This window comes from Ambystoma mexicanum, chromosome 1q, assembly GCF_040938575.1.
Source record: "Ambystoma mexicanum isolate Mex_15411 chromosome 1q, UKY_AmexF1_1, whole genome shotgun sequence".
Lineage (NCBI taxonomy): Eukaryota > Metazoa > Chordata > Amphibia > Caudata > Ambystomatidae > Ambystoma > Ambystoma mexicanum.
Window position 1 is genome coordinate 523,905,119 of NC_090922.1, and position 15,244 is coordinate 523,920,362.

Below are 15,244 nucleotides of genomic sequence, written 5' to 3' on the forward strand. Positions count from 1 at the left end.
CTGCTAATAAGGACAGTACCATGCACCGCTTTCAGAGGGGGTTCACTAATATGGCACCTACCAGGTGAACTCGGTAGAGGATGCTGATTCCCAGGGTCATGAACGGTTTGGAGAAGTCGATCACTTTTTCGCGCTCTGCAGTGATAGTGAAGGCTGCCACAGCGAGGTCCGCTTTCTGGAATAGAGAGAGAAAGAAGAAACCCTGTGTTAGGTTCCAAAACTCACAACCAAGACTGGCTATCCAGGTGAGACTATCTGAGACCCTAAATCCACTCAGTCCCCGTGCGTGCCAGTATGGGCTTACTAGGAGCAACACCAGAGACTTGTGAACCACCGCAGCCCTACCTAAGCCATTGACGGTCACGGGTATCTGCCTCTGCGTCAACATCTGGTGTCTGTCATCTAGCTCGGATGCTCCGCTCAGAAGGTGCACTTTTATTGGTAACTTTATGAGTGAAGAAACCGAGGTAGGCAGGATGTACTATTTCAGTCTTGTCCACCAGGCTAAGGAACAACCCAGCAATGGCTTCATGGCCAATCTCTACTGATTGGAAGTTAATCGGATTAGAGAAATGCTATTCACCAAGCAAAGTTAGATAGACGCTATTACACTGTGCTGGCTTGCACCAGATTTATTGATCAAATATAAATGTTGCGGGTACTATGCCCATGTACAATTTTCTGAGAAATACACATCCAACACGTGTTTCGACCCACCGGGTCTTTCTCTAGGCAATCATGTAGATTGTTTTGTTGCCAAATCAGCTTGAAAAAGATCTTGTGTGGATCAATTATGCCTCCAGGCCTTTAAATAATTTGGTGTACTCTGAAGTAATAGTGCGTTGCCCTCAACTGATGTCGGGTGACACCAAAAGTCTGATAACTTGCAGACCTTCCATAACTTGTGAAGCTCCAAATTAGTATTACAATAAAACTGACAGTGTGAATATGTGCCTGTGATATTTCCCTCTTAAAGAGGATGGAACTCAGAGAGGCTGCTTGACCAGTGCTGCTTCACAAGTTACGGAAGGTCTACAAGTTATCAGACATTTGGTGCCACCCGTACAGAGTCCCTATTCCCTTTCCATGGCGGCTGCGGGAAACTGAGAGGAAGGTCCGGCTGCAGCGGCGAGGGCCTCGGTAGCAGAAATAAGGTAAGTGTGGGGGGGGGGAGTAAAACATTTCTTAAATGGGACGGAGCGTGGGGGGAAGATGGCGGTGGGGCGAGCCGACCGCCAGGCGGCTTGGAACACAGGTTTTTACCGCGGTTCTAGCCTGCGTTCCTAGCCACCAGATTGGCTGGCTTCCCCACTGAGGGTGCTAATGGGCTATTATAAGTCATTTCTGATCATCGCAATTGACTCCCCTGTTTTTTAAATAAAAAGTAAATCCCCATCCTGCACAATCCAAATGGTCAGAAGGGGAATGTCCTGTTTTCTCAGTTCAATACATCACGAGGGGGAGAAGAGGATCATTACTGGTTTTTCAGATTCTTGCAGTTTAATTGGTCAAAGCTAGCGAAATGATTAATGGGACCGCACGTAAAGTGCCATATTGTCACAACACCGCCCTTACAATGGGGCAGATTTGATATTTAAAAGGACAAAACGGGGTTCCTTGGTACTCTTCTGCTTTTGGAGGCATAGACAGTCACCTAGAATTGCACTATTGTGGCACCATTCGGGCATCATTCTCAGTTGCACTTGATTTGTCAGGAGGATATATGTTCTCCTGAGCCAGGCTGGGCACCAGAGATTGTAGGGTTCCCAGACTGACGGCAGCAAGGAAAAAAGATGAATTTCTGCCCCGGCTGCCGCCACTCACCGTTCCTTGGAACTCTGCCAACAAGGAAAGCAGTGAAACTCTGGGCCATGTGCCTTGTTATGATTTATTAAGTGATGCTAAGCCAGGTCATTCTATGAGCAGGGCCAGTGCAAGGAATTTTAGCACCCTAGGCAAACCTTCAGATTGGCGCCCCCACCACAATCTTTCTGGGCCCTAACCGTTCTCAACCAACCGTCACCATTTTGTTACTGATTGCTGCAACCCATTACATTACTTTCCCTCTGCTGTATATGGATTCCAATGCACTTTCTTCACATTAGACTGCAAGAGTACTAGCATGTCGCTGGTACCCAGCAGGCTGGCTTGTGAAGGCTCTCGGATGTGGTTGTGTGTCAGCTGCACACATGCTCGCAGTGGGTGATGGCAGGTTGAGAGATTGCTCGGAACGGCAACCGAGAGCTAATCACTTGTGCAGGGTTATTAATTATTCAAAGGGACTCTTTCACAGTGCATGGAGCATTCATGTCAGTGTGACACTTATTGTACACAGGGATGCACACAGCAGGCTTTGCTTGTATTGATGACTGATGCTGGCTGATAAAGTAAAGTAAACACAGTCTGGCTTTCTTTTGTTTTGCTATCACTCAACTTACCCTGCACACTGAATCTGTTGTTGTCTCCGTGACCACCAGTCTGGCTTTAGAGCATCCTGAGGCCTGGAAACTGCTCTTCTGAACACCTGTGAAGACCTGCTCTAAAATCTTGACTCTAACTCTCCCTCTGTCCTCATTCTTCCCGACCTCTCTTCTGCTTTCGATACGGTAAACCAGAACATCCTGATCAACCGTCTCTGTGATACCCTGGGCATCTCAGATCAGGCCCTGGTGTGGCTCACCTACTTTCTCTCTGACCGGCCCTCCTAAGTGGAACTTGGGTCCTTTCTCTCCTCTATTACTCTCTCTACTTGTGGTGTGCCCCAGGGATCTAACCTATCCCCATGGTTTTTCAATATCTACATGGCCCCCTTGGCCGACAGGATCTCTACCTTTACCTCTAACTTTCAGTGTTAAGCGGATGAAACACAGCTCTCTTTCAGGCTACCCTCTGTCTCCTCCTCCTCCTCGCTCATTCATGATTGTCTATCTGCAGGTCTGTCTTGGTTTGCTACTAATGATCTTTGCCTGAATGCCAGTAAGACAGAGATCATACCAATTGGGACCCCTGCTCCCGCTTTCCCACTCTCACACTGGCTGACCTCTCTAGGCCCTGCCCCCTCACCTACGAATGAGGCAAAACATCTAGGGGTCATCTCTCCTTCTCCTCTCAGATCTCAGACATCTCCAATAAGTCCCACTACCAACTGCACCTCCTGAGAAGTATTCTGCCTTTTCTCACTTTCCCCCAGAGACTCACCACCTCGCAAGCCCTGGTTCTCTCTAGGCTGGACTATTGCAACAGTCTCTTTCTCAATCTTCCTACTTCTACTCTCTGTCCTCTAGAACTTATCCAGAAAAGAACCGCAAGACTTATCCTTGGCCTTAAGCCCAGGGATGGCATCTTTCCGGTGCTGAAATCCCTCCACTGGCTCCCCGTGGCTGAAAGGATCAAGTTCAAGACCCTCTGCATAATCCACAAGGCTTTCTGGGGGCCGGGCCGGCTCTATCTACAACACTCTCTTCCTGAATACTCTCCCTCTAGAGTCCTCCAATTGTCCTCCTCCAACTCTCTGCGGGTGAGCCACTTTCACAAACAGAGATTTGGGGGTAGATCTCTATCCTCTGCACGTGCCTCCCTCTGGAACAACCTCAGTGCCTCTCTCCGGCTTGAGCCGGAGCACCTTAAGTTCCGTAAACTCCTCAAGACATTCCTCTTCTCTTCCTCCTTCTCTATCCCTCTCTCCTGCTAACCTCCGTTCTTTTTCTCTCCACCCTCCTTCTCCTCCCTAACTCTGTTCAGTTTTGCTGACTGGTTGCCTGGTTGACCTCCAGAGCCTTACACCTGTAAGCCAGGTGGTGAGTCCCAGGCTCCTCCGCCAGTCTTTTGCACTTGCCTCCGGGCCACTGCACTATGTTCAGCATTACTGCACTTTCAGATCACGCTCCATGAGCGGGGAATCTTCTCTGCACTTAACCCAGAGCCCTGATGAACTGGACTCATTTGTTCCCCCCAGACCTCCCTTCCTCGCACCTCCGTCTGTATGTATGCATGACCTAAATGTACCAGGACTAATACCATAATAACGAATTCCCAACTAACAAATTCCTTTATCCTTATTTTTGGGGGGGTTCTGCTCAAACCCTCCCCCATTTTTTTGTTCTTAATACTTCTCTCTCTTTCCCCAAAACCACTATCGCCCCTCCCAAACCCCTTTTTTAGTTTTTTTCCGAATTCAATATTTTGGAATTCGTTATTTTGGGTTAGTTATACTGGTATTAGTCATTTTGCTATTCATAATAATCACTGCATGCCATCCTCCCGCCCCCCATTTTGTGTCCTTTCTCCATAGCTTGGTTGCTACTGTAACACTTCATGCACTTGCACTAGGTGAAATGCTGTCAGGACGAGTATGCTAGTTTTTCTGTCAATCAATCGGAACCTTCAAGGTCTAAGAGTGATTACTGTATTTCCTTGTTCCCTTCCCGCCTTGAAGTGCTTTGAAGCACTCCACCTGTGAATAAGCGCTGTATAAATGAACAATAAAATAAGTAAAAATAAATAAATTAGTGTCATGATGTTCCCTTAAATAGGTTACCTTGCAGTCCAGTAATAGAGGTAGTGTGATGAGCTGGCACGCCTCACAGCCCCCAACTCCCCTTTTTCCTTTTTAAGCAACAACTGTATTTCAAAGTGACCTACTTGAGCAGAGCTGTGACCGAGCAATAATGAACTGCACTTAATCAAAACATCTTTTGCCGTTGTTGCAGCCTGACTGATGGGGCCGAGGGCTGAGTCTGAGATGACCTCTGGCGATATGGGGCTATTGGCTTGAGTAAAGGAGTGGATGCGTTTTGGGCAGGAAGTGGGTGGGAATGGCTGGCCATAGGGATTAGCATGGCCTTAGGTAGTCAATGGACTGCAAGCTCAAATGGGCGCAAGTGTCCCACAAAGGCAGATAGGGCAATTCGGCCTGCCCCTGTTCCTCGCATTTGATGTAATCACTAGAACAACGTCAGAGAATCAAGAAGACTCCGTGGCCTGCAAGGACACTGGGATTACCTGCATTCCAGGGTCTCAGTAAACATCCCATATTTATTTCCACGTGGTGCATTCCATGACTTTCTTGCCTCCAACTGCCCTGGATGCATTGAAAAGCTATATTCCGAATCCCCAACTGGGTAGTGTGAGGGACTGGCTACATTATTCGAGGTCCTGGCTCTGTCAAGAACAAGTGTTGCCCCAAGGAAGGAAATGGCAGCCATGTTAATGATTGACCTTGGAAGGTTGTAAAGTGGAGTCAGTCCTGCTTGCATTAGTGTCATTGACCGGGAGGGTTTTCATTGTACACAGGCGGGGCATCTACAGCAGGCATGTTAACAAAGTGAGCTAAGTTATTGCATAATATATTGCACGCACGCACCTCTGCCTACATTCCGTGCCATTTTCCACTGTTATAGTTAGTGCATTTAGATTAAGGGTACAAATGGGTGTGCAACCTGAACTATGTTTTAAAGATGTTTGCAGGGGCACACTGACCTTTTTACTGTAGTGGAGTGTGAAGGAGACACAGGGCACACACGAGCATGCAGTCTGCACAGTGTCAGTCTCCTGGTGTTGCATGCGCAGTGCAACAGAGCACACATATTAACGCAGGTACCAGTTCCTGCTAGGGGATTTTGCGTGACGTTGGACGGACTGTTCTCAGCACAGACTACAGTACAGGCAGGGCCCAGCCCTAGGGCCGCTCTCACAGGCCAGCAGGGGCCGCTGTGTCCACGATGGGTGGCCTACGCAAGAGGTACTCACTGGCCTGGCGCACCGCACAGCAAAAGGCTGCTGCCGGCCTCCAGCCAGGGTGCACAGGCCACCACGTCTGATGGACGGTCCGGACGGTGGACCAATAAGTTAACAGGCTCAGGGCAGGGGGCTCAGCCAGGCTGCACAGTGCACTGCAGCTTTCCCTGATAGACTCACACCATGACCATCATAACGATCGGTCGAGACTCGAGGGGGCACGTATCGTATGGTGCTTTGTTCATGGCCTGCCACGTGGAGTGCGAATGCACAGGTGCCGGACAGTGGCTCAGCCTGCAGACAGTCAGGGCCGGTCCTTTCACAGGCAAGGCAGTTTATATACAATTAGTGTGGAGGTGTTAAAGCAGCATTTTGCCGCTCTAACATTTCCACATATAGGAAAGCGCCTAACCTTACTTAATGATAGCACTGGCCCTGCCTATGAGAGGTTATGGCAAGCCAATGGCGAAAATGAATGGTCAACAATGTGCAGCCTCTTGCCACGGGATTCCCACCAGACTCCCACCGAAACCTCACTGGCACCCCAGCCGTAGCGCCATTCAGGCTTGGAAGGGATTATGATGCAAAGCATCTGGACAAGCACCATGAACCAGCAAATGACTAAGCCATTCGCACACCACGCTACAGAGGTCATGCCATCCTGACAGGTAACAATACAAAAGATATCTTTAGCCATTATAATATTTTGGGCAATGCCACTGTCCCAATTTGATTTCAAATCCACCCTGTGCTGCCAATTTGACACCAGGTGCCACAAACATTCTTTGGATGATAATGAGAAGGGGGCCCCATGCAGTACTTCTTCCCCAGCCCCTTCACTCCCCCAAGGCCTCGGAACGTAGCGCCTGCCCCATGATTTGAAGGTTTCCCCAAGCACCGAAGTTTGGGTCCGGTTGAGGCCCTGCTACGCACCCATTAACCCATGAGCAAGTTGAGAGCATTGGAATAGATCTGTTCACGGTGCTAAGAGACCACACCGTGATAGACGTCATCAGGTTCAGACTGGGCCATAAAATGTTCTCGGGCACCAATGAAAAAGTGGCCCACATTTGCAAATGGCGATTCATCCCTTTTGTGACACTATTTGAATAGTAACCAAGGGGGAGTTTTTTGATTAAGTGTGATGCAAATTGTGCATTTTAAAGAATATTTATTCAGCAACACTGGTCCAAACTACTAGCCACACAGTTAATTATCTTATCAAACTAGCCCAAATTGGCCAAAAAAGTGGCCCACTTTGACCAAGTAAACTGGCCCACAGCAGCATTTTGTGTTTTTGGTTCGGCCATGGGCCTAATACCCTATAGGCTATTCCGAGCCTGGACGTCATGCGATATATAAGAGGTGCATACCATTTGACACAAACACATCAGCGATACCCTCAAAACACAGTACAATATCCTTGTCTGCTCATAAGTGACACGCCAGAGGTTTACACGCCCTGTGAGTTTGTCTTCTATCTTGAAACCCCTGTGACTTTATGTGGACCCCAAAACAGAATCACAGCCCCTCTGATGATATTCAAAACTCGCAGGGATTCTTGGCCCCTCTTCAAATATGTGACATTATTTTCTGAGCCTATCACGTGGCTCGCAAGACCTGCAGTCAATATTTCGTTAGATTTGGGTTGTGCTGGTCTCGTGAAAACATTTGTACTGTATTTATATTTACTTAAGAACGAGGAGTCGGGTCGAACAGAAATGACTTACAAAGTGGGCCCTAGCAAAGGCCAGTGCTGGGCTAAGGGGCCTTTTTATCAAAGCATTTTTGGATTGAAAGACATATGATGGGTGGGGAAGGGGTAGGAGTAGGAATGTGTGCCAGGCACAGGAACTGGAAGGCATGGCATTGAGAGACAGAAGCCAGTACTTACATATTTACATATTACATAGATTACTCCTGAAAGCATAGACGTATTCCAAATGTTTGCTTCAGATCTGCAACTTCCAACATCCTTAGCCCGCCAACAGATGTGCAAATGTGCAAAGTATAGAGTCCTAAACCCTGTGAGCGTATCGGGGAACATCAGGCGACTCCCCATGCCTCCTGGCATAGACTCACATTCCCTCTTTCCTTATCTGAATGCCCCAACAGAAACCCACATGGCATGCATGCTCTCTGCAACTCCCGCCACAGCTATGCAAGCCTTGCGTGCTTACAGGAGGCTACAAAAGGGGCCCAGGAACTTTAGTGCGGAGCATGGATCCCCAAACGACGCTCACACGCCCTAACGCTTTAAAGGGGCCCATACCCGGTTGATGAGTTCCCCGACCATGCCCGTCCAGGAGCCGTTGGGCTCCGGGGCACCGTACAGACCGTCGTCCACCAGCTTGATGTGATAGTGGAACTTCAGGATGTCGGATAGTTCCTTCAGCATCTCCACGCAGAAGCCCTCGTACTGCTCGTTGCCCTGGTACTGCTGGAAGTTCCCTCTCCGCATGACGTAGGGGTTCTCCTGCGGAGGAACGAGGAAGAGACAAGAGAAAAAGTGTGAACCTGTGCAACAACTATCAGAAAATGCAGGACTTAGATACCTAGAGACACATAAACAAAGGACCCGACACTACAATCACCTGGGTCCTGGCTAGGGGAGCGACCAAAAATAGGAGCGTCGCAAAATTGGGCTGAAACACACTCACTGCCACAACCAATTATTCGGGTATTAAAAATACATAGCATTTCCTGTGCACAAAGCCACAAATGCTGTAGTAGCCGCTGGTGCATTCAAACAAGGTCTAATTATTCTTGCTATTCATATTTATTGATGTATTTATTTGATATTATTATTACAACCAGATTATTGTTAATATGACTTTCTCTGAAAGCAAAATTATTAGGTAGATTAAAATTTTACAAAGCACACACACACACACACACACACACACACAGCTGGAGGTACCTCACATACAATGTCATTAACTTTGTTTTGGATGCTAAAGGAAATAAGCTGTACATCTGTTACATCGATTATTCAAAGGCATTCAACACCGTATCTGGATCCCTTTTGCAGCAGAAGCTACTAGAAATTGGCTGCAATGTATCGTTGCTGAACTTGATTACACAACTATATCAAGGGACTTCGGTATGCATAAGATTGGACGCAAATGATACAGCATCTGATGATATAGCAATGAATGCTGGGGTAAAGAAGGGCTGCCAGTTAGCACCCCTGCTTTACAACCTATTTATCCCAGATATGCAGCAATCCCTGAAAAATTGTAAGAATTGTCCACCAAAGATTGTTAGCACTTCTCTGGCTTGGCTTTCTTATGCCGACGATACTTTACTGGTGGATAAAACGTTGATAGGTTTGTCACGGAGCATTGACGCTATCAGTATTTACTCGAAAGTCAGTGGTCTTGCTATCAATGCAGTTAAAACCAAAATAATGATCATAGGTGAACATAGAAGGAAGGGCGGGGGGTTAGTTTGGAAAATAGATGATACCCTCATTGAGATAATTCAAGACTATACTTATTTGAGTATACCTATACACCATAGATTAAACACTAAAGTAGTTTGTGGTTTTATTGGGGATGAAACCTTAAAGAAAATTAGAGTAATTAATGTAATACTAATAAAGGTGGATATTCTATATTAGGACGAAATAAATTATATAAAAGTTGCATTGTCCCGGAAATCCTGTATATAATGGAAGCTTTTATTAGTAAAGAAATGTGATGGTTGCGTAGACTAGAAGGTTAAATTTGAAGATACTTTTTGGGATTGCCCCACTGTGTTCCTAAATAACCATCTGCTGCGAGGCTGGACTTATGTCACTTCAAGATCTTGCCTGATCATGAGTAGAGCACGCTATCTAAAATTATTTAAAATGGAGCAGGACGCATTTTCCTATTGAGATGTTTTTTTAATATGGCTAAGGGTTTGAGAGCTAAGACAAAAACCTTTAGCATTTGGGAAGATGAGATTCTTAGCCTCTTTATTCAAATTGATTTAAATCTTGAAGATTAATTTACTCTTCCTGTGGCGATCAAGGCTATGAAACAGAGCGCTGACCCATGGGATAAAAGTCAATTGCTAATTAAGTGAATATGGCACCCAAGGATTGCAATTCCCTAAACCTTTTGGTTATTTAATAATATTTAATAATAGAACTTTCAGGGATTTTGAGAATGAATCAACTTCAGACAAATAAGGTATCAGGGGCCTGGCAGGGTGTGCCCCACGAATTAAGATTATGTAGACTCTGTAAGAGGAAGATTGGAACGATACGCCATGTTTTAACCAACTGCCATTATTAGCTACCTATGTAAAGGGATATCGTTGTTTTGTTCACAGATGGGAAAATATTGATTCAGACCAATTCTGAAGTTTGATATTTTCTGGGGGGTCTTTAGTTATTACCATGGCTGCATTTGATTGGTTAGAGTTTTTTACAAGAATTTAGTAAATAAGTATTAACTTGTTAAAGTTTGTTTAATGTCGTGAGGGAAGTTATTTGATCTGGATCTGATTTATGAATTTTTGTCATTACGCAGTGTATCATATTCTATATAGGACATTTTTAGACTGATATTTTAAAAGATATTTTGAATATATTCTTTATGTGCATCTTTGGATTGTAGATGTGTGTGTTATATTTTTGTGTCTAAGGTTTGTAAGTAACCAAGTACACAATAATAAAAACAAAAACAAAAATGCCAATGGAGCAATTAGAAACATATCCGGTCAAGTGTCACAGGGAGTAGAGCGCTCGCTTTGACATCTGTGCAGATCCTGCTGACCCACACACCGTGGGTAATAATAAGCAGCGCTCAGATACCTGAGGGTTCGTAGCGCTATATAAGTGCCAGATTATTATTATTATTATTATATCCATCATGCCGTGTCAGGGTATGATAGCCTCGGACACCGTGCCATGATAGCATTGAACCCAGCTTTAGCCCTAGACAGACACTGCAGAGTGCTCAGACACTTCGTCCTTCATGTCCTGCCCACATCACTGCCTGCTGCCACATGCTGGGGACTCACCAGAATGGTGGTGACTATCAGCGTCTTGTTCTCCAGGGTTTCCGAGGTGTTGAGGTTCAGCGTGGTGGCATTCATCGCCAATGTGCGGTTAGAGTACCAGATGCCAACCTGAGGGAGAAGCATATATAACTGCATGATTCTGTTCACTGAAAGACCCACATCCCTCCAGCCCATACACCCCTGCCCCTAAACCCTCATCTGTAACGCCCTATGAGTGAAACAGGGGCTCCATTGCATTCCCACCCACCATTGACCATCCTGGGATGATATTCACTGGCGCTGATAAGTGCAAGGAGTCTCCATGGCAGCTAAACCAGATCTAGGCAGGCTCCGGCCGGTGATCTATAGCTGAACGTTTCCAAACCTCATGATAGTGTCTGTGAAACTCATTGTCCTCAAGCCTTTTGTTTTAGCAAATATTGGTGATGTCATAAAATGTGGGTGTTGTGCTCAGTGCTTTAAGTGGGATGCTAAATCAAGGGGGGCATTCTTTAGGAGTCTATAACTGAGCACCACTGCACGGTTACATGGCTGACTGCTGGTGTCAGCACTTTGGATAAGAATAAGAAGAGGCAATGCCTTATAAGGCAGCCCTATAACCCTGAAGCACTGCTCAGTTAAACAGGCTGCCTGAGGGGTTGCGTGGCTGGGGCTATCCAGGTGTGAGCCTCGGCAGGGCCCCAGTTCGGAGGCCCTTTTTGGAGACTGCCGGGGCTCTGTCCCAGTTCACCCTTGCCCACTTAAAGCGATGCTTATCCTCACCCTTCAGACCAACCAAGGAACTGCTCCCTCTGCATATTCCTTGGCACATCATTGGTTAAAAAAGCCAGAGTCCATCAGAACGGATGCTTATCGAGTGGTGGGAGAGTCCTGGTGAATGGGTGGAGGGATGAAGGGATCTTCTGCTCACCTCTCTATGCCCATCCTTCGACTTCTCTAATATTCTCAAGGTGTAGTTGGTCCTCTGCCCCTTGCTGTTGAACTCCACCCTTCCTGTGAGCCCGTCATGCTCTACCTAAAAATGGGCAGAAGAAGGAAGAACCAAAGGGGCGGGTAGGACAGTGGCCGATGTGTGAAATGAGGACAGCCGAGATGAGTGGCGCGAGACGGGACAGGAACAGAAGAGCACACGTACAGATGCATGGTGAGCGCAGACGTGAGACGGAAAGAAAATAAAGACACACGATTGGTGGCAAGTCCAGAGCAAAGAGCGCGAGAGCCAGGACGGTCAAAGGGGAATGTTTTCAATGAGACAGGAAACAGCAAGAGTGATAAGTGTGAGGCGCAATGAAAGGGGTTGGGAGAGGTTGAGGAAATATAATTAAGAAGAGCAACTGCTATTGGGGAAATACAAACGCACATATCGACAATAGAAGAAGGCCGAGGTGAGTCGCCTACAGCGCACGTTCGTCCAATCACATTTAACCACCCTCCCGCTCAGGTTTTCCCCACCACTCACCCAACCTTTCAGCAACGAATATACAGACTCCGCTACTCCAAGGTGCGGCTGCATCGCGCATCCAGGCAACGGCACCCCGTTGTTATGACTTCCAATTAATTTACTTCGAAGGCGTTACTTCAAATTATGTATATTTAGTTGTGGGTTAAGGGTAAACAAGGGTATGGGGAGGGGTTTGGGGTAAGGGTGACAGTGAAGGGGGAAGTGGTGTATGAGGGGGCAAATAAATCAAAATGCGTGTGTTCAATTTTCGAAGTAAAGCCCTTGAATTAAATTATGGGCACGGGGAAGGGGCAAATAAAACAAAAAATGTCTGTGGTGACATTTTCAAGTGATGCCTTTGAAGTAAATTAGCTAGAAGTATTTTTTTTGGCCAATTAACATATAACCCCAGTCAACTTTAGATTCATGCGTCGTCTGAGTCACGCACACCTTTTTCCTCTACGCTGCGATGGTACCACTTTGCACCATAGATTGTGCAAATTAAACTCCGGCGACATGACATATATGCTAGCTTCATTTTCAAATCTCTAGGGATTATTCACCGGAAACGACACGCATTCACCCAACTGGAGGTTGGCGGTTTATCTGCTACAGACTTTGGCATACAGCAGACTTTGGCATACAGCTGTGCACGCATGGGTAACCCAGAAATGTCCATCTGGGATTTCGCCTTCCTGTGCTTCTAGCCACGACCCTGCTCTGAATGGCCCTACTTCTGTATGCATCACACTGCACATCTCGGATAAATTGACAATATGTGCACAACCAACTCTCCTTGTGGGATCCATGCATCAGCTGCATCTGTTTAACAACCAACCCTGGATTTACCCATAATGCACCCTCAAAATGATTATTTAATAGCACATGGAAGCTGAATGTCCAGGAACCATCTAAGAACTGTCCATTCAATTGTTGATCCTGGATTCCATTATCACTCCCATTCATCCAAATATTGGGAAAGTGGCAAAGGTCTACGGGAGGTTAGCTCAGGGGCAACGTGCTCGCCTTGAAAGCAAGACGACACAGAGCAACGCAGGTTCGATCCCCGGGTCCGCACTTAGAAACCTCTGGGTATTAAGCGCGTTATAAATAACCAATCATGCCATGTCATTACACACCACAGATCTTCATGTAAATTGCTCCTACGCAGTTGGGGTGGCTAGCCCACCAGACGCTCTTGGCCCCACCAGTCTCACCATCCGCAGGTAGTTCATCAGGCTGGTGCCGTGCTGCCAGATCTGGGAGGTGCTGCATAACAGTGGCTTGACGCCGATCTCCTGGCTGCGGTTCAGCTCCCTCACAGCGTTTACCACCAGGTGGACTGCATCAAACATCAGTGCGGCGGACAGCTGAAGGTTGCACGTGAGACCACAAGAGAAAAGAGTATATATAAAGGAATAAAAAAAGCATGCTTAAGGAAACCTCTGGGGGGGGCTCGACTTGGCAGACATTTTGGGTGTTACATTTATGCTTGTGTGTTGTTCATTAGGTATATTTCAGACGCAGGGATGTGCAACAAAGCAAAGACCCTCGAATGGGCCGAAGATGGAAAGTGAGCGGTTCCCAAGTAAGCTCATTACCATAGTCTACATGCTAAGGGTTATAAGAGGCAAGAGCTTTTGGTTCAGAAAAATGCCTGCTTGAAATTCTAGTACGACAGACACCATTTCAGCTTCTTCAGAGTGTCAATAGTGAAACAGAGGCGGCTACAACCCCGCTGAGCTATCTACCATAGTAATTAATTGATACTCTCCAATCTCTAAAGCTGCCTGCTTCTATTGCTGTGGGTTGGCTAGCATTGGTCAGAGGAAAGTAACCCAAGGCCAAGGTTACCAACAATAACTATTAATGTTAATCTAACCACTTGCGCCGCACCACGCTAAAACTCAAGAATTCCAATTAGTCACAATGACTCAATATGTAGACCAGTCAGTTCCAAAATACATGTAATTGCTTTACTGAACAGCCAACACATGTTTACAAGAAGGTCTTCCTCAGGGTACTTCCTCTATACTCAAATGCCACACCATAAAAATGTTACTCTCCATCTCTCAAATAGCCCCTTAATCCTCAAATTGCACATCTTATGCCCAATGGTAAAGGTAACCTTCTCAGGGTTCAATCCCTGCTAAAGAGCCTATCAATTCCAGGCAAGCCCGCGCAGGCTGTTCAGTAAAGCAAATACTTTCGGGAACTGACTGGTCTACTTCCTCAGTACGTGGACCGGCAGGCTGAGAGACGCCTCAAACATCAATCTAATAGGCTTGTGAGCTGTGCTCAGTGACCTCTTGGGACTTTGAACCATCAGCGGCAGCACACAGCATTGTTCAGGAGTTCATTGTGTGGTGAGTGCAGGGGCCAGAATCCCTGCTCGTTTCTCCCAGAGGTGTACCCTGCTGTTTCCCACAAGCTTCAAACTCTTGGACCCAATGTGCCATTTCTTCTTATATGCAGTGACATAGGTGTCATCACTATGAGTGCCATTCTACGTCTGCTCGTGAGGTGCCAAAGCGCACAGTGCATTCTCTGACAGACCACTAGATGTCATCGCTCCCAATGCCATTTCATTAATATACATGGTAATCACTGCTTCCAAGCCCCATAGTAACTGGCTCCTGTGAGCCATGCCTACAAGGGGTGCCCCCTTAATAACCCATCATCAGATGTCACTCACCGAAGGTCCTGCGTAGGAGCTGACCTCACAGTTCTCTCGCCAGGACATGTTAAGGCTGCGCACAAACTCCAGGTAAAATGGGTGGGTGGTATTGAACATAGAAAAGCCAAGGATGTTGGATTGCTCGTTGACAATTCCGTCCAGGTGCAGGATGGGAAAATCCTGTGGTGAGTGGGCAGAGAAGAAGACATCATTTAAATATGAGGCATAGAGTGGTGCCTCACACTCATCAGAAATGCTCATACATGCTGACAGTATGAGTGTTTCCTCTCACTGACCATAACACACACCCACTCTTACAGTGGAAGTTGAGTCTTTCACGGACCACAAAACCACAGACATGCTGATGGATGCCTCTC

The 15,244-nt window shown here is 46.7% G+C and overlaps 1 protein-coding gene across 5 annotated transcripts in view; it reads right to left on the bottom strand.

Moving 5' to 3' along the window:
* The window catches only part of GRIK5 (glutamate ionotropic receptor kainate type subunit 5), a 1,788,232-nt gene that overhangs the window by 196,771 nt on the left and 1,576,217 nt on the right, over positions 1-15,244 (bottom strand). For 4 of the 5 annotated variants that reach the window (XM_069640936.1, XM_069640937.1, XM_069640938.1 and 1 more), the window contains 6 exons: positions 14,886-15,047; positions 13,408-13,560; positions 11,660-11,764; positions 10,750-10,857; positions 8,009-8,212; positions 62-175 (listed from right to left, as the gene is read on the bottom strand). In XM_069640936.1, the coding sequence (XP_069497037.1) occupies positions 62-175; positions 8,009-8,212; positions 10,750-10,857; positions 11,660-11,764; positions 13,408-13,560; positions 14,886-15,047 (846 nt within the window). The remainder of the gene's footprint in view (positions 1-61; positions 176-8,008; positions 8,213-10,749; positions 10,858-11,659; positions 11,765-13,407; positions 13,561-14,885; positions 15,048-15,244) is intronic. The other variant, XM_069640935.1, reaches the window with a different exon arrangement.